Source organism: Histoplasma capsulatum (genome assembly GCF_000150115.1).
Source record: "Histoplasma capsulatum G186AR genomic scaffold supercont2.2, whole genome shotgun sequence".
Classification (NCBI taxonomy): Eukaryota; Fungi; Ascomycota; class Eurotiomycetes; order Onygenales; family Ajellomycetaceae; genus Histoplasma; species Histoplasma capsulatum.
In genome coordinates, this window is record NW_025544802.1 from 2,501,714 (window position 1) to 2,527,726 (window position 26,013).

Genomic DNA, 26,013 nt, shown 5'->3' on the forward strand with positions numbered 1-26,013 from the left:
CAATGTTCCTGGCTGACACCCTCAAGCCATATTTCCAATCCCACTAGCCATTCCGTCGGTCAAGTTATTGTGCTTACTGTTACAGGACCTGGCCTGGTGCCCGGCCGACGCCCATTTTTATTGTGCTGACTGACTGATTGTCACCACATTTCAACAGATCAATTCCAGAAATGTCACTACGAACTTCCATGACTACGCTCCCCCGGCAGGCGTTGGGGAGAACCTGTTGGAGAACACAACGTCGATATCGCTTTCAAGTTATGGCGAACAGCAATGGCGTGGGATGGCAACAACGGCTCCGCCTGTCACTCAGGACTCAATGGGATCAAAGGGCCCGACAGCCATGGTATTCCTGAACATGGGGGGTCCTCAAACAACACAAGATGTTGGCGATTACTTGAGCAGATTATTTGTAAGAAACCGCTTGCATTGTATTGTTATTATTATTATTGTTGTTGTTTTTCGATTCCGATTTTGCATCTTTGCTGACGACCGCTTTTGTGTTCCAGGCAGATCCCGATATAATACCTCTCGGCCGGCTCCAGTCATACTTAGGACCCCTCATCTCCCATCGTAGGACACCCAAAATCCAAAAGCAATATGCTGCTATAGGAGGGGGCTCACCGATTAGAAAGTGGTCTGAGTACCAATGCAAGGAGATGTGCAAGATCCTCGACAAGATATCCCCAGAAACTGCACCGCACAAACCGTACATTGCTTTCCGATACGCGGCCCCATTGACAGAAACTACCTATACACAGATGATCCAAGATGGATTTGGTGGAGGCAAAGGAGGTCGGGCAGTGGCGTTTACACAATACCCACAGTATTCTTGCTCCACAACGGGCAGCTCATTGAATGAACTATGGAAGTGGCGTAACCGATTGGAGGGCAAGCGCGCGACTGGGCGAGGCGAGACAGAGGGAGCCATCCAATGGAGTGTCATTGACCGATGGCCTACGCATTCGGGCTTAATAGAGGCATTCGCTCAGAACATTGAAAAACAACTTGCGACATACCCTGAAGCAAGGAGAAATGACGTCGTTCTCCTATTCTCTGCTCATAGCTTGCCTATGAGCGTTGTCAATCGAGGTATGCCTTCTGTGTGAAATGCCAATCAACTCATATATTGACTTAAGTATGTAGGAGATCCATACGCAGCAGAAGTCGCTGCAACCGTCCATGCAGTCATGCGACGACTCAACTTCTCGAACCCCTATCGCCTCTGCTGGCAATCCCAAGTCGGCCCTTCAGCCTGGCTGGGAGCCCAAACCAGCGATACGGTTCGAAACTACGTGGAGAAAGGACATACAGACCTTCTCCTAGTTCCCATCGCCTTTACCAGCGACCATATCGAAACCCTTTTCGAACTAGATCAGGAAGTCATTCATGAGGCCAACAGCCCCGGCGTCAAACGAGTTGAGAGCCTGAATGGGAGCACGGTTTTCATCCAGGGGCTTGCGGACATTGCTGCTGCACATCTGCGCAGCGGACAAACTTGCTCCCGCCAGATGACGCTACGGTGCCAGGGCTGTACCAGTGAAAGGTGTCTGGAACAGAAGAAATTTTTTGCCGGATCTGACTTGGCGGCTCTTGTACGATAGCTAGAGTGAAAGGAATTGTTTTTTTCTTTTTTAATTTCTATTCGTCAGGTTTCACATATGCGTATTTAGGCGTGTGATTATACTCTTGGGTGTTGGACGAATGAATAGGCATATCACCTTGTATCAACTTGAAACAATTTTGATATATCAATATATCAATATACCCTGAATCTATCGCCTTAGAATTCAAAAGAAAAGTCCCGCATTAAATTTGTTGCTATAAATTGCCTACGTGCGCATGTTTAAGCTAAAGAAAGTAAAGTCTATAACACCGTTTGAGCATGTGAGATACTTCTCAAAACGAACTATTTAATCCCTCCAAACCGGATAAAGGCCCTGTCAGAAGTGTGTATCATGTCTTTTAATTTTCATGATTGAAAGATGGACAAATTTAATTCGTTCCGACAGTGGCATCCCAAAATCAATACAATCATCATGGTATGAGCCTCGCTCTAGGAGATATTAATGACCACCTTCCCAAAGTGCCTCCGAGACGCCAGATACTCATATGCCTCCCGAGTCTGCTCAAGAGTAAAGACCTTAGAATCCAACACAGGACGTAGCTTATCGACATTGGCCTCGATCGCCCTGCACATCTCCTCCATCTGCAGCAGACTGCCAGTCCACACTCCCCGCGCCGTAAACCCACCCATTAAAGCATCAATCAATCCAGGCATCGGCTCTACTTCCTCGTGCTTCTGCGGGGCCATAAACCCAATCAGATTAATGATCCCATCAAGCTTCACGCTCGCGACGCTCTGCTTCAACGTCGCCGCGCCCACAACGTCGATAACAATATCAACCCCCAGTCCACCAGGCGTCAGCGCCTTCGCCGCAGCGCCCCAGCCGGGCGTCTCCTGGTAGTTGATAATGTGATCCACACCCAATTTCTCCAGTAAGCGCGCCTTCTCCGCCGACCCCGTCGTCGCAATCACCGTGGCACCCACGGCCTTCGCGAACTGGAGCGCAAACAAACTTACCCCGCCAGTGCCCTGCGTCAGCACCCACTGGCCCGGCAGGATCTGCTTTCCAGGCAATCCGAACAGGGCATTCCATGCCGTCAGCCCGGCGCAGCCGAGTGTTGCGGCTTCGGTGAAGCTTAGGCCCGCGGGCATGGGAACCAGCCCGCGCTCGTCGAACGCGCCCACGGTGCGTAAGGTGCCGTGGTAGATGCAGCCAAGGCCGGATCGTGATGCTTGTATTGTCATCGGCCCGGCGATGTGCTGTTGGTTGATGGTGGTCGTGACCTTGTCGCCTGGCTTGAAGCGGGTAACGTTTTTGCCAACGGCAAGGACGGTGCCGGCGCCATCGGAGCCGGGGACTACGTTGGGTTGAATGGGGATGGGATAGACGCCGTGTATAATGATGAGGTCGCGGGCCTGATTGTGATGGTTAAGAAGGCGGGGAGAAGTCTTGGGAGCGGATGGGATAGGTGGCATACGTTTAACGCAGCTCCTTGGACTATTTGGATGGATTGAGTTATATAGATGTTAGCGGATTATAATATTTTGCATCCGTGCCCGCCCAAGCCTCCACTACGCCTCCCCCACGCATTCATCTTGTTTCGTGCTTTGCTTCTGATTCCGAAGGGAGTATGTGATCAACTTACGTTTTACCAAAACCTGGTGATCCTCGAGCTCACGCACCGGCTCCTCAGTGAATTTGAGCGCGTCGAAGCCATTCTGGTGGGCGAGGCTCCATTGCTTCGTAGTCTTGCAGATTGATTGTACCATGGCTACAGGCAGTAAAATAATGACGAGGTCTGGGTGCTTTGCATGGATATATGCATAGGTGAATGGAGTTGGGTTGGAATTGTCGTCTACCTCTCATTCCTCTTTTGCCCTCTCTCGTCCTCGATTGTCTCCCCCGCCCCGCTCCTTTATACCTGACCATCTGGCCCTCGATGCGGTGTCACCAATGGACATCGGGGGTAGATATCCACAGCATCCTGGTCCTTGTACTGTACATAACAAGGAACGTGTTCGAATCAGATAGTGCTCTTGTCGATATCGGATACAAAGCCATTTTGGGTGGAACGCCCATTCAGTTTGCCCGCTTTCTCCCCAGACAATCAGCGCATTAAAGGAGTTAGAAGCAGTTAAACTGGTATCGCCGACAGATGCAAATATGACTATCCTGCGGCAATGAGCGAATCAACTCCATGGGTTGGGTCGGGTTGGTTAACTAGTTAGGCCACTGAGTTTGTGGTAGTAGAGGTCTCGAACCACCCAAATTCCCAATATCCCCTCCAACAGTCCAGTTCAGTGCTGGTTCCATGGAATTGCTCCTACCCGAGTCCCAAGCCTTCTTTTGCCGGGACGGCCCCGAGTCGGACCAGGGCACTGCCGAGAGCTTCTCCCTCTTCTCGCAGACAGCAATCCCTCCGAGCTGATGCTAGACAGTAGGGCGCTAGCTCCATTACTTGTTATCAGGGAGCTTAGAAATCAACTCCGGCCGGGGTTTCTTGGAGAGTCCGCCAGCTCGGTATTCCTACAAGTATCATGACCTGGCATTCCTCATAGTTCATTCAATAAACATGGCACTCTGACGGAGCCTATATCCACCGGAAAACAATCACAAGCTCTCCATACATATACATACATGCATATATCTATATATATTCCCCTGGGATTGTTGTGAGAAGATTGGTGCTGTGGATTTTCCTGCTAAGGAATTATTATCCTCGACCTATCACTGAGCTTGATGCGCCGAGACCCTCCTCAGTCCTGCTCCGTTATCCCTGACCCGAATCGGTTCCTTCCACGCCAATGGAAGCGGAGACTACGTTTGCAGTAGAAGGAGATGAGCCAGTCCAATGGGTAGCTTCTTCCGCTTCCTCGCTTTGTTCTGCGAGGCCCCACTCTATGTCTAGGTCACGGACCGCGAGCCCTGCTGTGCCAACAGAAACCACCAGACTGCTCGTGGACAATGATATCCCAACATCGCAATTGGTCGAGAGCGGCAATTCAAGCAATCAGGACGGAACTCAGGATGCACTGTTGGAGGAGGAAAATGACCGCAAACCGTGGTGGAAACGTCCTTCTGTGAGCATATCCCTTTTGGCGTTTTTATATACAGTGCCAGGCCATAAGTATTGGAAAACCCCCACCACAATCATGGTTCCTTTGGGTGGCAGAAGAGCAGTGGAGGTTACCGGTACTTACGGCCCAGTACAGCACCTTCTCCCGTTGCCTTCTATACTAATCTATTAATTATTTTTATATTCATCTGGATTTCGGGTAGATATTCTGGGTACTACCTCCACTTTTCCCATTCACGATTGCATTCGGGGGAGTCGTCGTGCCGCAGATAAATCTCGCCTTGACATTGATTTGCCGCCAATATCTATCCGACAGGGCGATAGAAGATCCTACCTTTACTTTTGCTCCCGTCATCTTTGGAGATACGAACCCGCAATGTCGGATTCCCGAGATCCAATCCCGAGCCTCGAGACTTCAACTGCAACTGAACTTAATATCTGGTATCCTCGCAGCCATCACAAGCCCGAGACTTGGGACTCTAACCGATGGTTATGGCAGAACTAAGATCATTGCCCTCTCGGGATTTGGCATGTTTCTCGGCCAACTTGTCATGGCGATGGTGGCGGCTCAAGATGGTAGGATATCGGTCAATATTTTGCTCCTAGCAGCGATGTTTGATGGATTGTTTGGATCCTTCACGACAGCGGTAGCTCTTACTCAGTCATACGCGGCAGATTGCGTACCGCCACATAACAGAAACGTAGCATTCGGATATTTCTATGGCGTTTTATTTGGTGGCATTGCTCTGGGTCCCTTGCTTGCTGGATATCTCATCAAGTGGACGGGCAATATCCTTTACCTATTCTATTCCGTCTTAGGTTGCCTGCTATTCTTCATCCTATTTATGCTTTTCGCTGTGCCAGAGTCACTGTCGGAAGCTCGCCAATTGGCTAATCGCAAGAGTCAAGGGATAGGCCCTCTCAAGTTCCGTCAAGTTCCTTCCTGGTCGCGAGGGGATTTTAATCCGTTGAATCTCTTGAAGCCCCTCTCTATCCTGTTCCCAAGCTCCACGAGCTCACTCGGCAGACGCTCCCTTCGCGAATTACGAATTAATCTCATAATCCTTGCATCCATGGACGCTGTTCTCTTCGGCGTCGGGATGGGGACTATGTCGATCATTGTGATTTATTCCGAGTACATGTTCGACTGGGGCAATTTTGAGTCTAGCATATTTGTGTCCGTAGCCAGCTCTGTCCGAGTGGTTATGCTACTTGTGGCTCTTCCAACAATAACTCGTCTGGTCCGTGGCCCGCTTAGCCAAAGGAGTCGGGTCAACACTGGCTCCGATATGCTGGATATAATCATAATCAGGATATCTACGATGATCGATCTGATCGGATATCTCGGGTACTGCACTGTTCGGACTGGTGGGCTGCTGCTCCTCTCCGGCGCGTTCGCATCGATGAGTGCAATGGCTTCGCCAACGCTCACGTCCTCGTTGACGAAGCATATCCCCGCTAATAGGACCGGCCAGCTGCTAGGTGCGCTTGGTCTGCTTCATGCACTTGCGCGCGTGGTGGCGCCGACAATTTTCAACTTGATATACAGCTCAACCGTCGGTACGCTACCACAAGCTGTATTTATGTGCCAAGTCGCTACATTATTTTTAATAGCGATGGCATCCTTTTTCATTAAACCTCATGGTATGTCACGGCAGTATCAATCCCCAAATCCCATTTTATATCCAAGCTATTGACTGCATTGCTAGTATATATGGACGACAACTTTGAGCCACACGACGACAACCTGGAGACAGGAGAGCAAGATTAGTTGAGGATATGGTATCGTTTTGTGGAGTTCTTGTGACCGATTCGGCGTCCTTTTTCCAGTGCCCTCTCAACCTACCTGCACCAGTCAACCCCAAGATAACTTTGGCATAGGTATCAGTACTCCGTAAATCTAGGAAATTTCAAGTTGGAACTCTTTTGTAGGGTCTAAAAGTCTGGATTGATTTGGTTCGTTGGCTTCTTTGAAGATATTGGTGCAGGTAAGTATAGCTTTTTGCCCTTGATTTCCGGCGTTTTCCTGGTGGTGTTGGTGGGCAGTAGATGAGGCAAATTTCCTTTCCTGTTTATATTGTTTTGCGGCCTGAATTTCGTTCAGTGTTTTTCATTATGGCATTCGCAACCTGTAAATACAGCTCTTGAAATTATAGAATATACTTGTATGTAGCAAAAAAAGCATCTTATATAGCGGCTCAATTGCAAGATCACGTGCTATCGCCAAGAAGTAATCCTATCTCCAACGACTTAGATCCGGAAAAAAAGTCATCGACAAACTCCCATGGAATTGCTGGTACTTTTTCATTTACATCAGGACCATCTCTTCCCAGAACGCCACTCGTCACATTGCTCACCGTAGAAGCGGCCATTGCGCCTTCTATTCCGCCTAGGAAACCTTGGTCCATGGGTTTCGCTTGATGGATTGTCAATCAGACCTGGTTCCCGAACCTCCCTTAAACAGCCTTCCTCACAATGTTCCCCCGCCAATCCGCTCGAACTGGGGTTCCGTCTCGTAATGCATTACGTGTTCTCCGACAGCTAGCTTTGGCTGGGTCAGCCATTGGAGCCATTGGGGGGTTCTGTGCCGTCGGAACTATTACCTACGACCTCCATCGCCGGGTTCGGTTTGCCGAACGCATTGTCGAATCCAAGCGAAGTCTCCAGACGTCATGTCCAAATTACAATGCTGGCACTGGAGCTGCGACTGTAGCCCAAATGATGGAGGCTGCGGAAGCTGGCGAGTTCCTTGGTCTGGCATCCTTTAAGAAGAGAAGCGAGCGCCAAAGGCATCAACTTGCCAATAGCCCAGAAGCGAACATGGATCGTGCAGATGGTGCAAACCCTCGGGAATCTCACACGACGGGAGTCAGTGATAATAGCATTGGTGTGGCCAACGAATCTTTCGAGGCCGCCGGTCAAACTCCACGTGAGGCCTTAAAACCCCCCGTTCGCTCGTCAGCGATCAGCCAACCTCAAGGCATTGCTCAAGTGCCCCCTCAGCCATCATTTTTCTTAAATAAATATAAACCTAAATTGAAGAGCCGCAAAGAAGTGCGTACGGATCTGGCCTATCCCATGAGTGTCCCGCCAGAATTTCGAGAAAAGTACCAAGATTTACCGCCGAATGACCCTTCTCTTGCCGTGCAGAGACTTTTGGATCACCACATGCTTGATGAAGCTACTCTAAGATTTTTACGTGATGCGAATGCAACTTCGAAAGCCAACGAGGAAGCCAGGAATGACATTGCTGTCCATCTTTTGTACACAAGTTTGCATAGAAACAGGATCCACCTCGCACAGAAGCTCTTCTACTGGTTCGAAGCAAACCAAAAGCTCACTCCCCCGTTATGGGAGATCATGCTGTTGGCGATGTGGAAAAATGGGAGGTTTGAGTCGTTAGCGACTTTATACCTAAAATATGCTAAAGAGTTTGAACTCACTCCGGTATTGTTGAGGGTTGTACTTAAGTCTCTTATCAGTTCACACCGATTATCCGAGGCTAAGACCGTGTTATTCAAATACGTCGGAAATGATACGGACTGCGGCGCATGCGGAATATATCTTGGTGGGCTGTGGAGCAGAACTCGAAGTATCGTCCTCATGGAAACGCAATTTCGAAAATTGCTGGACACTTTGGCATCTTGTCGAATCTCCCCTACGGAGAAGCTTTTCGACCCCTTACTGGGCGCATATGTCGAGTTTGGAATGTCCGACAAGGCTGATATGCTCGTTAAGACTATGCAAGACACCTACAATATCCCGCTCAAAACGCGAACGCTAGGACTCGTTGCGTACGGAAAGGCAGTGAACTGCGATTGGGATGGGGTAAGAAACACCTTGGCACGGATGCATGAACTTGGGCTGTCAGCAAAAGATCCATTTAGATTCACGCAGATGTTCCACCGTGTTTTCCTCGAGTTTTGGATTGCAAATTCGGGGAATGCAATTCACCAGTTCGTTTTCGATGCCATCAATACCTATGGGCTGGTACCTGACAAACTGCTTTTCGATCAAATCATCAAAGCCATTATACAGAAAGGGACTGTGGAAATGGTAGAGGAAATTTTACAAACGGTGAAAGAGAAGGGTTGGAAGCTCAAACTGGAACGACCGTACTTCATGGAACTGCTCCAGGAAGCGCGTCTATCTGCAAAATGTAGCCCCACTGGTTTATGGAGAATGTTCCGTGCGACTGAACAGAAGTATGGCTACGCAGCCACATCCCGCCAAGTGCTGGGATATGATGCAACTTCGTTCCCACTCAATGAATCGGAAAAGAAGCCTAATTCACAAGAAACCGCAGCTATGTGGCGACGAGCCATGTCGATGCCGGAGTCTTCAAGACATATAAGACAGTTTACACCGCTACATACACAGATGATGTATTTCATAAATGCCGGAAAACCGGAATTATCCCTAACTTCCTTCCAAGATGCCAAAAAATCCGGTATGGTCATGAAACATCTACACCTAGATTTGGCCGTGACTGCTAGTATTCTTCTCCACGGAGATACACGGGATGCGAAAACAATTTTGCAGGAATTCGAGACACTGCAGCTCCCGAGCAAACCTGTTACCTCCCAATTCTTCCAGGCGGTTATGCAAGCAAGCGAAATGGGTGAGATAGAAGCCGTAAAGATGGCAGTCTTGAATTTCTACAACATCCGACAACAGAAACTCCTGCCTGTTAAGCACCACGCAGCGTCTACCGTTGCAGCTCGACTCCTGGATATCGGCAATAACGCTGCAGTCCTTGATATGTTCCGGGCAATCAACCAATCCAAATACACCGCGTTCGCACCATTCGATCCCGTTGCGATAAAATTCATTGCCAGAGCATTTTATCGCTCGGGAAACTTCAAGGGCGTTAGGTGGGCGATATTTACGGGGCTCAAACGCCCATCAGCAGTCAACCGCGATCTTTGTGATGAGATCAGTTTCATCGTTTCAAGATCCAAGAATATCTATCCCCTGCCAAGCAACTATACGAGAGAAAGCTTCAATCGGGAGATGGCGCATATCTCGAAATTGGCACGGATTCTACGTCACACATTCAAGGCTAGAAAATTCGGACCTGATCGCTTTATTTCGTTCCCGGAGGCCATAGAAATGTTGAAGGGCCAGGCCAGGACGCCTGGTTCGAACACTGGCTCCGGTAACGGCCTGGAGAAGGGTCCACAGCTTAAAGGTTACAAATTTGAGGATTTACGGTACACGGATTATATTGTCAGGAACTGGAAGGAGCGTGCGGAGTTGGAGAAATGTTTCTCGCCAGATGCGGCCGAGGAACGGGATTGGAGTGAAAGTGGCGTATTTGCAGACGGAGCCGAGGATCCCTTCGAGGAACCAACTATGGAGGAATCCGCGCGGCTTCGTGTCGTATGATCCACCGAGATGTCCTTTCCTGTTTCTGTATATAGTAAAGTTACTACCCTGGGCGTTTAGAACGGTCATTTTCATTTTCATATTTTTTTTTTTTTTTTTTTTTTTTTTCAAAAAAAATGCATATCTTTCCTGTGTATCTTTCCACTTTCCTGGCTTTTCATTTTCATTTTCATTTTCGCACTTTTCGTCTCATCCTGTTTCTTTTGGCCGAGTTAACTCATACCTAGACAATTTTGTGCCTAATGGACATGTGGCAAGCTAGTGTTAAGGAATAATAATGTAACGATTCTAGACCTCACAGTCAAGGCCGGAGTTTTTGTTCCCGTAATGAGCCACTGGCTTTGATATAGCACCATATAATCTTTATTTGTAATTAGTAGCACACCAGTGGCATCACCAGTCTCGTACGACGTTCCGTATCGCTGCAATGGTTGAACTAGCAAAATCTAGCCAGGAACATTCGGACAATCACATGCTTGGAAGCGGCGTCACTAAATTTGCCAAGTCGATGATTAATCATTACTGTCTCGTTTTATTGACCTTACCACCAATCACAGCATGCATGTATCTTGCCAACTTTTTTTTGAGTGGGAAATTTTGTTCCCAAGCAATTCTCCCAGATAAAACTTCTACTGGCCTGTCACCCCCTATATCTAACTCTAGAAATTATGCCATCCTTATACACCGTTAATATACCTTTCTGATTCTCGTCTCGACTCGTGCAGAATTGTACCCTCGTTCGCATTCCCCACAGCATGGCCATGCCTCCCCAGTTACCTAACGGAAATGGCGCTCTCAAGACCCCAAGAGTGTACTCAGATGAAGGCGAACGACGGCGGTGCGAGGACCATGAGGCAGACGTTGTAATAGTGGGCGCTGGAATTGCTGGTTGTGCTCTAGCTGTCGCATTGGGAAAGCAAGGGCGCAGTGTGCTTCTTCTCGAGAGGTGGTTGAAGGAACCAGACCGCATCGTTGGTGAACTATTACAACCAGGAGGGGTGCGGGCGCTGGATCAGCTGGGGCTGAAGCATTGTCTGGAAGATATCGATGCCGTTGAGTGTCATGGCATGGACGTGATATATCATGGGAACGAGGTACCTATCCGGTATCCCATGGACGAACAAGGGTCGCCGTTCAAAGGCCGCTCTTTTCACCATGGTCGCTTCATCATGCGCCTGCGCGAGTCAGCGAGGGCGACGCCTAATGTTACCATTGTTGAGACTACGGCCGTTTCAGTCATCCATTCGTCAACGGATAATGAGGTTCTGGGAGTCCAATGCACCACCAATGGGCAGAAGGATTACTTTTATGCCCCGCTGACTTTTATTGCGGATGGATACGCTTCCAAGTTCCGTAAACAGTACCTCCCTACAACACCTCGAGTGAAGTCAAAATTCTGGGGCCTGGAGCTTATAGACGCAGAGCTTCCGCGGAAGAATTTTGGCCACGTCGTATTGCCAGACGGCCCTCCTGTCCTGCTCTATCAGATCGGTACACGCGAGACGAGAATATTAGTCGATATCCCCGAAAACCTGCCCTCTGCGTCGGTTGAGAATGGCGGCGTCAAGGGCCATTTGCGGAAGGTTGTCCTGCCCTCCCTCCCTAAATGCGTACAGCCTTCCTTCGACAAAGCGCTCGAGAAAGGGGGCCTACGATCTATGCCCAATTCTTTCCTCCCCCCTACCACAAACAAGACGCCTGGACTAGTATTTCTGGGCGATTCGCTGAATATGCGACACCCATTAACAGGTGGAGGAATGACGGTTGCATTTAGCGACGTTGTCCTCCTCCGCACACTCCTCAGCCCTGAAAACGTCCCTGATTTCTCCAATAAACAACAAGTCCTGAAACAAATGTCTAAGTTCCATTGGGAACGAAAAGGGTTGACGAGCGTCATTAATATCTTGGCGCAGGCGTTATACAGCTTGTATGCTGCAGATGGTATGTGTCCTTCCATGTTTTTCTGTATCGGCCTTTTTAACTTCCCTGAACCCTGTTCTCTCTCTCTCTACCCTAATTTAAACTACTAATTTCCCGCCTAACTACCTTTCGTATAGACCCCTACCTTAAAGTGCTCCAACAAGGCTGCTTCCGCTACTTCCAGTTAGGCCAGGTAGATGGCCCCATCGGCCTTCTTGCAGCTGTCACCCCAAGGCCATGGGTTCTTCTTCGACATTTCTACTCCGTCGCTTTCCTCTCAATATGGGAGTTCATCCACAGCCAGCCAGGTTATATGTTCCCCGTAACATTTGTCCAATGTTTTATCGTCTTCTGGACAGCTTGTCGAGTTATATTTCCATACATATTCGCTGAGCTTCGAAGTTGAGAAGAGCAAATATAAAATGGAAGGGGATATGTACGATGCATGCAAAAAATGTTTAGATGATCCTATTAGGAAGCGCTATAATCACGTCGGTTGTGTAGGATTAATATTTCGAGTGTGTATACAGGTAGGAATATTTTCATTACAACCCAGAGAAAAGACATAAATGTCTCGCATTGCCTGCCACCTTTGGAGATTTCATGTTCTTGCGCTTCAAGATTCCTCAGATCTTTTCTGCACTTGCATATATACTGTTATCTTAACATGTTTTTCGGCATGTGGCCGTTCTATGTTCCAGCCATCACACCCTCTAATCCTCTCTTGTCTTCTTCCTCTGCAGCGCCATCCAACAGAATTCTTTCTCAGGATGGCTACGGGTTTCTGGATTTTTATTTTTATTTTTGTCCCTTTTCCGTTCATGTGACTCTGTTCATATTTTGTTTAATGACTTGCACTTCTCATTTCTTGCATCCTTCACATAATGTATATTATAATATAAAATCTCTGTCTCTTTTTTCTTTGGCTGTCGTCTTTCTTTCTTCCCCTCCCCCCCCCTTTTTTTTTTTTTTAATGTTTCCCTTTCTTCATGTTCCCATCCACGATTGTATTGTACTGCACTCAGCCACCTCAAATCTGAATTTGCTCGATACGAAAGACCCCTAATCTTTTATCGACTCATCTCCTTCCAGCTCCAATTCCTGGTGTGTTCTATTTGTGTTGTAATCACTTACCTTGCTCGATATGTGTGCTTGACAAAGCAAAGTTCTACAGAGCATATTAGAGATATCTATATTGCACCATTTTTTCCATAGTGGTGTAAATTGACATGAATCGAATTTCTGAACTTTGGCCATTTTTATTGTAATATAATCCTGTGCTCTTCTTAAACTAAAACTATTTCAGCTAACGGGAGAAAGTTTCATGCAAACGAGGAAAGAAATAGAACGATGGTAAAACAACTGAAGAAGATAAATAAAAGGCACAAGAGAGAGAAAAAAAGGTAAAGAGAGAAGAAAGGAATAAGCAAAAACAAAAAAAAAACGCCCACGGTTCTCTGGATATGATAGTGTGAAGTGGTGGTGTTGACAAAAATTAAGCAGTGCGGGAAAAAAGAAAGAATAGAAAAATAGCAAATGGAAATACAGAAGAATAAAGATTGAGACAAAGGCATAACTATATAAACCACAAGTACAAGAGCAATTTTTGGCGCTGACAACAATGATAAACCTGACGCATCCAAGTTGAAAGGAATGGCACAAGCAAACGGACGAAACACATTTGAAAAAGACAAAATAGTTAAAAAAAAAAAAAAAAAAACTTACAAAAAGGAAAACAAACAGGACGATCCAGTCATGATGTCAAGGCAAAATAGAACACCAGTATGAGATATGAATAATATTCGTACTTAAAAGAGTAAAATGGCACCACGGTGACAAAAAGGGGAATCCGACCTTGAAGAGCAGCAGAAAGCAGATTACAATAACAAGCTCAGTTAAAAAGAAGCATCAAAACATTGCTTCAAAAAGGAAAATTTAAAAAAATGAAAAAAAGGACAAACTCCACCGTCTGGATAGACAAAAAAAGGAGTAACATTTCTTTGGCTCTCTTTTGATTCTTCTGAGAACTAAAAATGGCAAAGGAGAAAGAAAACCGAGAAAACATGTCAAGAAAGATCTGAACAAAACACGCACGTTTCATGACTGCAGAAAGAGGAAATAGGTAATAAGAAAAAACAGAAATAAAAGACGAAGGGACAACTGTGGTAATTTCTCGCAGAAATGATTTGTTCTCCATTCCTAATCATTCTTTCCATTCTCCTCGCTGTCATCTTCGTGAGCTCTGCTCACTGTGTCACCCTTTCCCATTCAAAGTAACCGATACAAGTAATATGCTGGTCTGTTAATACGATAGAGTGGTGGACCAACAGCAGGACCTCCGTTCTATGTTTTCTTTTCCGGCTCAGAAAAATACCACACATTGAGTGGTACGTCATGATATGAACGAATAACTGTCATTGGAATCTGAGACAGCCGATACCACATCGTGCGTTCAAGAGCCACTTCGTAGAGTCCTCGTGCTATCGAGCTGGATGAAGGAGAAGAAAGGGGTGCTTCGTCAGACGCGAGGCTGCGCCAAACATGTGACTGGGCTGGATGAACTCTCGTCTACGGGAGTCGGTATTCAGTTGCTTTAAATTGACTTGTACAGAACATTTGCAGTACACACAAGAGAAACGCATGAACGAAGCAAAGTACTGAAACAAAAATTCGAAGTTGAGTTTGTAGGTATTGAACGCAACCCCCGGCGATCATAATCATAATTAAAACGCATCCACGCATTTCAAAATCTGGAAAGCATGCAAGTCCCACAGTTCATAGATGATTTCGTTCCGCCTCAGCCGCCTTTTCTCAATGACTCGTCAGCTGGAAGAGGCTCGACGCCATTGGAAAGGCTGTTGTGTACCGGTTCAGCGGGGGTTTTGTTCCCTCTTTTGTTCTTCTTCTTCGTTGTTGTTTGCCAACCCGCAGAGCCTGATCCAGTGTGTTGATGATGTTCGTTTCCACCGGCTCCGTTGGTGGATGATGGAACGCCATTGGGTTTTCGATGGTGGGCTTCTGTTTGTTTGTCTTTGCTGTTTTCCAATTGATGTTGAGTGTTGACGGAATCATGTCGCCCTCGCTGTCTGTTCCTATGACTCGACCCATTGGATCTATCGGAATCTACACCATTTACTCGTCGCTTTGTGGTGGGCGAGACGGTTCGCGTTTCCTTCACCGGGGAGAGAGCAGACAGTTGGTTAGATGACTGGACATGGTTATCATGTGGACCATGTTGATCTTTGTCAAGCAGCCCATTTTCTGCTCTGTATGCGTATTGTTTAGCTCCCTTGTGCTGGTTCGTTTTCATCTTTCCATGCCAATCAGATGAACGACTAGTGTCGGATATCTGATACCTTTGGAGCCGCTCCGATAGGGTGAGGTGGCCGTTTATCGCCACGCCCTTTGTGTTGGTAGAATCCCAACCGTTAATGTGGTGTTGTGGTTGTGTGGCTTGTCCACCCCGTCCATAGGCTTTTTCGTATTCCTCATCATAAGGGGCATGGTCTGGAAATCCTTGAGAGAGGGTATCTGATGGACTTCCAGAAGTATCAAATGGTCTATCCTCGGATGCAGAAGTACTGAAACTCATTGGCGCGAAATGATCTAGATTTTCTGTGGACAAAGAGTACTGACGGTCGTTGGTCGGAAGGGAACCATCAACTATGAGTGGACCTCGATCTTTTTGGGACTTGGGTCGGCCACAGGGTGGTGTATTTTTCGAATGCTTGATATGGTCAGGTACATGCGCTTGTTCCGTGGATGGAATGGTCTTCTCAATAGAAGTTCCCATGGAGTGATGGTAGTCTGCTTGATTCCGGAGATGTGAGAACAACCCACTGTTTTGGATTGCCAACCCAGTGGCGATAGAGTGGGGAGTTGTCATTGGCAGATGAAGGGTTGCCTGAGATTGAGGGGAGTCTCCTAAGTAGTACCCAACGTACTCTGAGGCGCGACTTTCATCCATATACGATCTTGAAAACATAGGAATGCCGTTGGTGACAGGTCTTTCGACCTCGGCACCTGCCCGCTTTGGAGAAGCTGGTGGCAGTTTTGTGTTTGGCGTGTGGGGAGCTTCACCTAAAGGTACGGGCTGGTATATGTTTCCAAAATTTTGTACCACAGGAGATTGTAAAGGTCGTGCTGGTTGGGATTGAGCTCGCAGTGGTCCGCGAGGGGATCCATTAGCAACAGATGATCGTCGATGATTACGGCGAGTATCAGGGGCGGAGGGAGCCGTCGAGGGCGATGGCGGGTCTGTGGTGGCTCCCTGGAGAGTGGGAATGGGTATTGGGATGAATGAAGGGTTGTAAAACACGTGCTGTCGGACGGGAGCGGTTAGAGGCGGGTGATTTACAGTCCCAGCTCGGGCTCTTGAATTTTCATCTGGACCGGATGCATCTTGCTGGAACGGGAATTGCAAATATGGTTGTCGAAGTAGTGTGGGAGGTGCCCTGCCACTGATGAGCGCTTGGTTTTGAAGTTGCATGCGCAACTCTTGTTCTTGAGCTTGCAGAATTTGTATTTGTTGATAAAGATGGTCATGCAGCAGATACTGTGCCTGCTGGGCTTGTTGGGCTTGGAGTGCAATATCTGCTGCGAATGATGGATTTGTATGTCGAGTGTTGTTCGGTCGGTTCGTACTGCTGGAAGATCGGCGTCCAGTATTCTGTCCCCGATTGTAGTGGTTATTATTATGGCGACCTCCTCTTCCTCCCCCTCTACCTCCTCGCGAGGGAACAGCAGGAGTCGGCGCAAGTATAGGTCGTGGCTGAGGTGGCGGTCTTTCCCAATTGCGTTCTTCCTCCGGAGGATACTCATACTGCTCACAGCACTCGTCTAATTTTCCCTCAGCCACTGCAGAAAACGCTCGCCGTAATTCCATATGTAATCCGCGAAATGAGGTATCGTCTGCAGTGTTACCAAGATTCCGCGATGTATTAAACGGCTCCTCAACGCAAAGTCGATTATTCTGGAGCAGATGCCAACCTTTCCCTTCCTTTGATATCAAAGTACCCATCCGTACTGACATGACCTTAGTTTCATAGTCAACTTCATGGCCGTAGTACCGAAAAAACTGGAACAGAAGTTCGCCCAACGACGACTTATTCTCCTGCCCGAACCCAGACAGCTTTTCCATGTCATCATCAAACGATGAACCGGGGTCATCTGCTTTTTTCGGTTGCTTGGCACGTCTTTCTTGTAAACTAGGCAAGATGGGAGGATTTCTTGTTTGGAGGAAGTTGATTATAAGGCAAATCCACGTGTAGGAACTTAGAGTACCACCAAGGGCTGAAGAAATAATAAGTCAAGGTTCATCAATATCTGGAATTAAAAACCAAGAAAGACTGACCAGCATCATTCAGAATTCGTCTCTTAGTCCAGTACTTAACAATCATTGCTAGCTGGCGAACTCGTTCATCGATCTCAACGTATGTTCTGATCATTCGGGTATTCTCGAGAGCAAGGGTGTTATTGACATTCATATCGCAGGCCAACCGCAATTCGGGGTCCCAGATTTTCACAATCGGAACTCGTGCATGGGAAACGCAAACAACTCGCTCCATGCCACCTAGAGAGAAAATCAGCTGAAGTACGACTAGGAAAATCATCTTTGGACTAGTTCATACTTTTTGCAAGGAAGTCAGCCAGTATGCAAACCTTCTCCAGCTCTTTGTAGGTCGTAGTAATGCAAATGTCAACTAGGATAGTAGAACATTAGCCCACTGCACTAATTATATCCGTCCTCGCAAATTCTTACCATCAGAATCGCTTGAACAAAGTTTGTTCCCGGAAGACCCAAACACATGAACTCGAATGTTGTTCCCTGGCCATTGCTTGTTTAATAAATTCTCTAACTTGTCCACGAACTTCAACCGTCGAGATTCACTCTCCTCTGACGGCAAAAGCCTATCATAAAGTTCTCTCATATCTCCACTAAGCTTTTTTTCGTCAGCGGAATCCAGTTGGTCCTTCAATGGACCCAATTCCTTGGGTAAGAGTTCGCTCCCCAGCGAATACGGAATCCGCCGGCGGAAATGAGCCATTCCAGTTTCGTATTTACAGCCTCCATAGGGTCGTCGTAGTGATGGGAGTAGGTGGGTGGATTCTGAGTGAGTCGATCGTGGAGAGCTGCTCCTGCGGTTCGGCGACGGAGATCTCGATACGAACTGGAGACCACGAGGGTGTTGATAAGGAGTAGAGGGTAATGAGCTCGAGTGTTGTGAAGCAAATGGAGGCCTGGGAGGAATGTGTCGCGAAAGGTCGGCGGGGATGGCCCACGCCATTTCGGAGGACGTATTCGGCGCTATCGGTGAGAGGTCACCTGTGATCTGAGATAATACGGCATTCCCATGGGTACGTGATTTCATAAGGTGGTCGTAACGATATCAACCAAGTTGCTCACTCCTCCAAGTACTGCACCAAGGAGCCTCAAACGTCAAGGAATTTGGGACCCGAAGAGGAGATTGCGATCGGTTCCAGCACTGGCTCTTAGAAAGTAGTATTGCAGACACCAGGCGGCCCGCAGAAGTAATCGTGAGGATAGAAGTTTCGTGGGAGAGTTCGAAACGAAGGAGATAATTCGCCACGGTCGATAAAAAAAAAAAAAAAAAATTGGGCTCCGAAGAGCAGATAGATAGATATCGTTGGAATGGGTAAGGGGAATTTTCGAAGATGGTGGGGGATAACACGTCCAGGTCGCGAGAAAGTCTGACAACCAGTGTCGACCGTGGTCCTAGATTCAAAAGATCAAATAAATGCCCCAGTCAATAGACGCTAAAGTAGACTCGTAGCCCCTAATTGATGCTTTGCGGGGAGGGGAGTCCCGTCAGATATATGGAGTGGTAGTGAAAGCACAACCAAACCCTTCTGCCAATATATCTAGTTGTCGCTGCAAACATTCACAGGCTTTTGCCCGTCAAGAACCTGAGTGTGAAATGGAGGTTCCTCCGCTACCGTAAAAGTACGGCAACCAGACGGACTCGAAGTGCTGTCAATCGGGCAGCCAAGACGGGATAGGAGACGTGCAGTGTGGATCACGAACAAGAATATGCGGAAGATCGATGGCAAAAGGAGAGATATAGGATAAAACTGGCGTTTGATGGTGAAAGGGAGGCCGGAGGGAAGGAAAGGAGTATGGAATGGCGGCTTCGAAGGGAGGACGATGGAGGTTGAGATGGAGCATGGAGGCTGATTGATCAAATTGATCAATGTTTATTACAGCCTTGTATCAGCGATTCAGCGGTATTGCTGGTATGGGGTGTCGCGCTCTGGAAGGGGCTTCAGAGCCAGCCAGTCGCCGAGCCGCCGTGAAAAGTGTGACGAGGAGACCGAAAGATACCAGTTCCCGCTAAACTCCTCTGAGCCAACGGGCACAATCCTGCCTGCAATTTGGCACCGATGGTACCGCTGGTAACTATGAAAGTGTGGTATTACATGATATGGTATGGCTGCGTCAAGGAGGATACCTCCACTACCTCGCAAATTCAACGCAATTCAAAGTACCTTCGTACTTATCGGTATTGATCTGCTTTCAAATTTCGCTAAAACCTTACCACATGGTCATCTCTCGACGTTATAAAGCCCAAAAATGGACAGATTTAGAAGCAAAGAGCTGGCTCTGGCTACTTTGATGTGAATAACACAGTTAACTCACTACCAACTGTTCGTTCACCTTGCGACCCTCGAAGTGAGTATGGCGAGCTGCTGCCCCATAACTAGAAAATGGGATGCATGCCCAGCACATCACCTTCAATACTAGCTACATGAACTGCGTATAACGAACTATCGATAAGCTCCTCGATGCCATGTACAGGGACAGTACAATGATTATAATTGTTCCCCTTTTCCACTGCTGCATTACGCAGTAATTCACAGTGGACCTCAATCTCCATTCTGATTTCTTCGTCCCGGAAAAAGAATCTGCTTGCTGCTTCGAGCTTCCTCGTGTTCCTGGATGCTGTTTCTTTCCTGAATGTCCAGCGTTTATACTGCATTGTTCACATTCTGATGCCCTCATGGCTTTCCAATGAGCATTGTCAAATTATATCTAGCGCCCCCTTCCCCACGCCATCTCCTTTTTACGCTTTGCTTTTTGCTCGCCAGACATCGACCAATTGACAGACATGGCGCTGTGACATGTGAGCAATCAATCACCAGCAAAAGCTTTCACCGTATCCTCAGGCCCAATTGAAATCGTGGACTGCAAAATATACGTCAAGCACTGACGGCTGATTATCCACTCCTGAGATGGGGATATATTAGCACCTCCATTCGTTCATATAAACTCCTGCGAGCCATGGGCCTCCCGAATGTTAAACCCTATTTGCTGATGCCCCTGTTGTTCGACAGTACGGAGTACGCCAGCCATGTATTCCTTCGTTTGACCTCCCTGCATAGAGCAAAAATAAGAGATCTAGCCAGCGCCCTGGATCATAATGGCTATGCGTTTCTTGAATTCAAATGTTGGCGCAGGCCATTTAAAATCGGAGAGACACCAGTAATTTGGTAGCTAGAGCTATGGCCATTGAAACCCTAATCAATGAATATCCTGGCTGTTTTCAGCCTGCTCAAATGCTGGGGTTGCCTCGATGTGGTCTGTGAGCCCCGACCAAAAAACCTAATACGGCATGAAACCTTCAAGCTGAACGTTTATCTCCAAACCTATCAAGACAGAGGCAAGAACACGATAGCCATTCATTAAATATCACCCAAGTCCGGCAGCGTGCCCCAATACTACAGAGTATTCCTCCACACATTCCATTTCCTCGTTTTCCAAACGCTCAACGGACCGCTAGTAACGCCATGACAATGCGTCCTAACCTCGACCTGCCTGTTTAACAGGATGTGTTTCAGATGCCATTCAGCCCTTGTTGGCTGCTCTGGTGTGTTGTACGACTGTATTTACTCCCGCAAAAAGAAAAAAAAAATACTAAAACTAAAATCGAATAAAGCATAAATAAAAGGTAGAATTATCCTGAAGAGAAACTGTCATTGCCTTTTACGTCGAAGGTAACAATGAGGACGAGCTAAATCAGTGCCACAACGCCCCACAGCACCAGGAGATCGGGTTCAAAAGCTTTTCCAGAAAATATGGGGGGAAACAGGAAACAGAAACAAAGAAAAGCATGGACCGGAAAATAAAGGATTAAATGATGTAAGGTACCCCTATATGATAGCTGCGGTTTAAGGTTCCTTCTTGGTTGTTTGTTTTCGGAAATGTTTTATTTCAACATATGAATCCTTTTTCTTGTTGTCTAGACCAGCAGAGTACAGAGAGTTCCTAGGGAACTAACCAGTTATTCAAATAAGGATAGCCTTACGAGCCGAATGGATGGGACATCAAGTTCTTGAGAATGCTTGCAAGGAACGGTTGCTTTTACTCCGCGGGCCAGGAAGTCGTCAACCCACTCAGCAAAGCGTCAGGTACCTTTTGCTTTGGTTCGTTAGAATTTTTCTCCCGACTGTGATAGCTGGTCTCATGCTGGCCCATGTCGATGATCTTACCAACCCCCAGGGTCCTGGTGCTCTTGTAGAAAAACTGATCGAAAAATTATATGCTTCAAGATGTTTGAATATAATTGATTGTGTTGGGACGTTAATCTTACCACACAATCTCAGCAGATGTAAAGAGTTATTTTTAAGACATGATCCGTCGTTTCCCCTGAGGTTACTGAAAAAACAAGGGTTGAATAAGACATGGCTGATATGAGATGAAAATAAATAGCCTGCATAGCTGGTGACAAAACTGCCTTCGGGTTTGAATTTGTAGGTGTAGAGACGCTTTTCAGCACTCCATCGCGAATTACTTGCAACGAGAAAAGATATGATTTACCTTCCGAGTCACGCACAGCAAGGCGTGGCCCGAGTGCTTACTAGGACTATTGCAATGCTCTCAGGAGAGGATGCTTGGCCAGGTATACGGATCTTCCAGAATCATGAATTACCCTAGTACTCAACAGCAATGGTAAGGAATTCAACATCGAAGAGCCTAGCTTCTCTGGGTGTAGCCATTGGGGAAATGGAAATACATAGTCAATAGTGATCATTGATGCCACTAGCGATGCCATGGAAGAGTATGTAGAAATGAAATCCTTTGCTGCAACGTCTTGAAAGTATTTTTGTTATTATAAAGCTGGTCGACTGACACGGTGCGCATGCCCAATTACCTAAAACTTCACCCGTTTAGGATATCTCTTGCCTTTGACTTCTCCTCGACCAACATCAAACAAAGGTTGTTTCATTTCTTGAAGGAGACTTATAGGAGTCTAGCAGCAAATGATGTAGGTTGGCTCTCCCGAGTATCCTCCACCATGACGCCATTCGTGTTATGTATGTTCTCGAGGGAGCTTCAGATGGTAGACTAGATAGACAACATTTTCAAAAAGCAGATTCTCATCAAGCTCAAGGATTTGGAGTGGCTTCCTGAAATATAAACAGGTATTGAAAGATGAATCAATTGCCTAGGAATCTCCACTATTTCACAAACTAATTTGTCCACAACCTCTAAATCGACCTGGGGTCGTATTCGCCTCCGGGCCTCATTTTTTTTGGCAATGATATGAGCACTCAGGTAGTGCACAATCGGTCTCCGCACTTCACAGAGAACCCGCAATGAAACAGAATGCCAAATAATTGAAGACAAAGATTGGCTATAACATCTGAGGACCACAGTAAAATTTCTGAATCAGTTAAATGTGCTACTTTGAAATAGGATCCAGGAGGTTTGCTTGTTGTTCGTCCACAATAACTTACGAGTGGCCCTTTGTTAACAAAAACCTCAAGAATAACAAAAACCGAGCATACTGATGTCGGACTTTCTTGAATTGAGCTTCAGTCTCTGATTTTTCTTTTCTAATGCCATTTGGTGTGGATTTAGGAAAGGCTCGTCAGGGAATGCGTTTAATCACTATCTAAAAATGCATCACCATGCAAGCTCTGACCCTTATTTCATAAGGGCATGATTAGCAAACAGCATAATAAGAGGGGATTCCCCCTTTTAAGGATACAATAATAAAGCGAAGATGATGGAAAAGAGGATCCCTCCCAGGAAAGCTCCTTGCAAGCTTCATTCTATGCATGTCCTGCATACGGGTATCATAGTGATGCCCGAAGAAAGGTTACCACTGTCCCCCAGGTGGTAATTGAGGAGGTGCAGTATGGCGGGTAAGAGTTCAAACTTTCCGCATGCATTAGGCGAGTTCTATAGGTATTTTGATATGTAATGGATATTAGATTGTCGCCCCCTCCGGGATTCGGATATCTATCTTATTTCGCTTGAGAAAGGCTCGAGTATTTCCAGCCCCTTTTGTGGGCTAGAAAAGGCGCCACACCTAGGAGAACTATTATGGAGTGCGGTAACGGTGACGGGCCGGTAAAATCATAAACGTTAGAAAGGACAAGGCGGATGCATATGTTGGAGAATGGGTGTCCACGCCGACCTGTGTGCTTCCGCCCCGGTAGTCGCTCATCTCCTAGACTTGTTCAAACTCGGCTTAGCCCCTAGCATCAAATGGTCATAGTTTCTGCCCTTATTGTATTCTAGGATTGTATCAAATTCATGGCTGATTTCAGCAGAAGCATTTTCTGGCTAGTTGCAACAAGAATTTGATATTCTTTGATCGAGTTCTTTATGTTGTTAGCACAAGAATATCTTCCATGGTCGTCTCAGCTAACTATTTGATAATTCCAAGGTCAGCGATTTTGATGTAGGAAAAAATAAAACTTGTGTTTCCTTCTAACCACGCCGAATTCTAGCACAAGGAATGTTTCTTCACAACTAGGACATCCTCTCAGGGATCACACGGCACTCTGTATCTGGCCCTGTCACCCCTCTCTCAGTTTGACAAACATGATGCAGACAGGGGTCACTCAAACCTTCCGCGAATGCGCAGTGATTCCTGATTCGGAGGACAGTTCATGGTTGGTTAGAACAGACCACCGCAGAGACTTGTCAGAGAGACATTTGCCAACACATTTCTATTTTCGAGGTTGCGGATTACATCTGGGTTATCACGAGCGGGAAATGTAGGTGTATGTTGTCGTTGTGGACGCTCGCTGCAGGCTGGGAATTTCGGATCGACTGACTCGAGGCAGCGTTCGTAAATTCCTTGCGATATATTCCGCTATTTCCCTCATATGCTCTGCTACGTTCGCAATCTTCTTGCTTATATTTTCTTGAGCGGCCTCAATTCAGTGGAGGACTGCAAGAATATCGGGGGAGGGGGATGGGGGTGGCGCGACAACGCGAGCAGTAGCGGGGACATGGGCAGCAGCAGCAACTTTTCCCTTAGGGGGGCCTCCCTGCGGCCGCCCGGGCCAGCCGGCGCCGCGAGGCATTGGGGAGGTCCCCATCCACTCTGTTCCGTTCGAATAAATAATAGGCATTAATATCTTTTACGAAACGACGCCGCATCGACTCGAGTTCTTTATATTTTCCGGGACCTTGCAGATATACGCAGAATAAAATCGGTGTGGTTACTAGTCCGGCGGAACCCCTGGAAATCAATGCCATCTCTCATGCTCTCAGGAGGAGCACCAGCTGGACCACAAGGAGCGTGTTTAGGTTTTCAAGAGCTGGTCCACTTTGGTCTCCTGTTTGTATCGTTGCGTTGCTCTGTAAGATACCGACTGCCCCAACAGGATATCGATCGCGCATATAATTTGGATAAAGAACTGGAAGGGGGTATTTCAGCTTTGAGGACGAGTAGCTGTGTAAGGCGTGTGAGCAACAGGGCGCATAATGCTCCCATAGGGAGGCTGTCGAACTTCGATTGGATGATATTGTTCGAAATGAACAAAATTATAAACCAGTCCAATCCAGTACAAGCAGATATCAAATTTCCGCAAATGATAACACGGTGGTCGATGAAGCTCCAGACGACACGCTCGTGATCAACGATGTCAAGTAGACCGGCTCCCGCCGCACATTGAGCTTAAAACTTGCGGTTTGACGGCCTCTAGAGAGTTTCAATAACTCATAATTTGAACCCAAGGAGTGAGGCTGTCGGAGCCTGTGGCATTCGAACCTGCTAGATCCTCGGAACGTATTGGAATATATCGATTCCTTAATATATATTGTCGTATATATGCGAGCGCGATAGGCTAGGTAACTGCTAAACACTTAAATATTGAAACACGTTAGCAATGTTATTCCACAATTCCAGATGATTTCCTATTCGATTTTTGGGAGAATTAAGAAAAATCTTGAGATAGTACCTCAGTTGATCAATGGCCGCATCTCACCAAGCATTCTGATCACAAAGCCCAGAATAATTCATGTACATAATCAAATATTCTCCCGCATGCTACTGTCTCCTGAGAGTGGTAAGTAACTAGGGCATAAAACCGTTTCGATAAAAGTACACGTTCAGGATATTCAACCACAAAGTATCCACTGCGTTTTCAAGGGAGGTCTTGGTGATATCTCTCTGGAAAGGGACAGCAGCTTTGGCTTCCTATATTTAAATTAAATTCAGCGTATCCTCGCAAGGAGAAATCATATCATGGACAACCCCGTCATTTTTAGGTCGTAAATTGTCCACATCGGATTTGAAGGCGGCAATTAGTGCACCCTGTATAGGATAGTCTTTGCATTTGTCATCCTGACGCGCATCCAGCGGACGACCTAAAGGACTTCCCTCACGTCGACAGACACATCATGCAAATAACAATGGCCAGGCAGAGATCCACAATATGTAGAAGGAACTTGCGAAAAGGATCTCTGTGTTTTAATCCACTCAAGGAGCATTGTTGGGTGGTTTCCAAGAAATTTTGGATCTCTTTTCATATTGTTTCTTAGCTTTGCATTTCGCGGCCATCCTGGACTATTTTTTGATAGCTCTATAGATTTCTGTCAGTCACATTTCGAGTTATGAATAATCATGGAATATTGCTCATCAGTTGCAGATAAACGAAAATTAATAAGGTTATTGATGGTCCCCATCGTAAGTGAGTTAGTATATTTCTTAAACCAGTTTTGGCAACAAATCAGAGTCCATAGTAGTAGTAGTAGTAGTAGCTGTGTTAAAATTTCTGGCAACAACGTAGGATAGTAATACT

At 46.8% G+C, this 26,013-nt stretch overlaps 8 protein-coding genes across 8 annotated transcripts; 5 read left to right on the forward strand and 3 right to left on the reverse strand.

The window, feature by feature from the left end:
- Positions 1-10: 10 nt before the first annotated feature.
- On the forward strand, positions 11-1,812 carry HCBG_02040 (ferrochelatase; the record flags this gene model as incomplete). Its single annotated transcript, XM_045429089.1, has 3 exons — positions 11-412; positions 510-1,092; positions 1,147-1,812. The coding sequence occupies 3 exons, from the start codon at positions 284-286 to the stop codon at positions 1,602-1,604; spliced, it is 1,170 nt and encodes a 389-aa protein (XP_045290875.1).
- Positions 1,813-2,056: 244 nt separating this feature from the next.
- Positions 2,057-3,337, reverse strand: HCBG_02041 (alcohol dehydrogenase; the record flags this gene model as incomplete). The annotated part of the gene is made up of 4 exons (XM_045429090.1): positions 2,057-2,563; positions 2,585-2,983; positions 3,046-3,065; positions 3,214-3,337. 4 exons carry the CDS (start codon positions 3,335-3,337, stop codon positions 2,057-2,059), a joined length of 1,050 nt encoding a protein of 349 aa, XP_045290876.1.
- Positions 3,338-3,990: 653 nt separating this feature from the next.
- On the forward strand, positions 3,991-6,415 carry HCBG_02042 (uncharacterized protein; the record flags this gene model as incomplete). Its single annotated transcript, XM_045429091.1, has 3 exons — positions 3,991-4,648; positions 4,848-6,288; positions 6,354-6,415. 3 exons carry the CDS (start codon positions 4,373-4,375, stop codon positions 6,413-6,415), a joined length of 1,779 nt encoding a protein of 592 aa, XP_045290877.1.
- A 704-nt stretch (positions 6,416-7,119) lies between these two features.
- On the forward strand, positions 7,120-10,123 carry HCBG_02043 (uncharacterized protein; the record flags this gene model as incomplete). Its single annotated transcript, XM_045429092.1, has 1 exon — positions 7,120-10,123. The coding sequence occupies one exon, from the start codon at positions 7,120-7,122 to the stop codon at positions 10,030-10,032; it is 2,913 nt and encodes a 970-aa protein (XP_045290878.1).
- A 664-nt stretch (positions 10,124-10,787) lies between these two features.
- Positions 10,788-12,358, forward strand: HCBG_02044 (squalene epoxidase; the record flags this gene model as incomplete). Its single annotated transcript, XM_045429093.1, has 2 exons — positions 10,788-11,973; positions 12,090-12,358. 2 exons carry the CDS (start codon positions 10,788-10,790, stop codon positions 12,356-12,358), a joined length of 1,455 nt encoding a protein of 484 aa, XP_045290879.1.
- Positions 12,359-14,749: 2,391 nt separating this feature from the next.
- On the reverse strand, positions 14,750-18,452 carry HCBG_02045 (PAP/25A associated domain family; the record flags this gene model as incomplete). Its single annotated transcript, XM_045429094.1, has 3 exons — positions 14,750-17,244; positions 17,306-17,524; positions 17,714-18,452. 3 exons carry the CDS (start codon positions 18,237-18,239, stop codon positions 14,750-14,752), a joined length of 3,240 nt encoding a protein of 1,079 aa, XP_045290880.1.
- A 739-nt stretch (positions 18,453-19,191) lies between these two features.
- On the reverse strand, positions 19,192-19,949 carry HCBG_02046 (uncharacterized protein; the record flags this gene model as incomplete). The annotated part of the gene is made up of 3 exons (XM_045429095.1): positions 19,192-19,337; positions 19,610-19,670; positions 19,719-19,949. The coding sequence occupies 3 exons, from the start codon at positions 19,947-19,949 to the stop codon at positions 19,192-19,194; spliced, it is 438 nt and encodes a 145-aa protein (XP_045290881.1).
- A 302-nt stretch (positions 19,950-20,251) lies between these two features.
- HCBG_02047 (uncharacterized protein) lies at positions 20,252-21,831 on the forward strand (the record flags this gene model as incomplete). The annotated part of the gene is made up of 4 exons (XM_045429096.1): positions 20,252-20,303; positions 20,797-20,837; positions 21,270-21,393; positions 21,689-21,831. The coding sequence occupies 4 exons, from the start codon at positions 20,252-20,254 to the stop codon at positions 21,829-21,831; spliced, it is 360 nt and encodes a 119-aa protein (XP_045290882.1).
- Between the last annotated feature and the right edge of the window lie 4,182 nt (positions 21,832-26,013).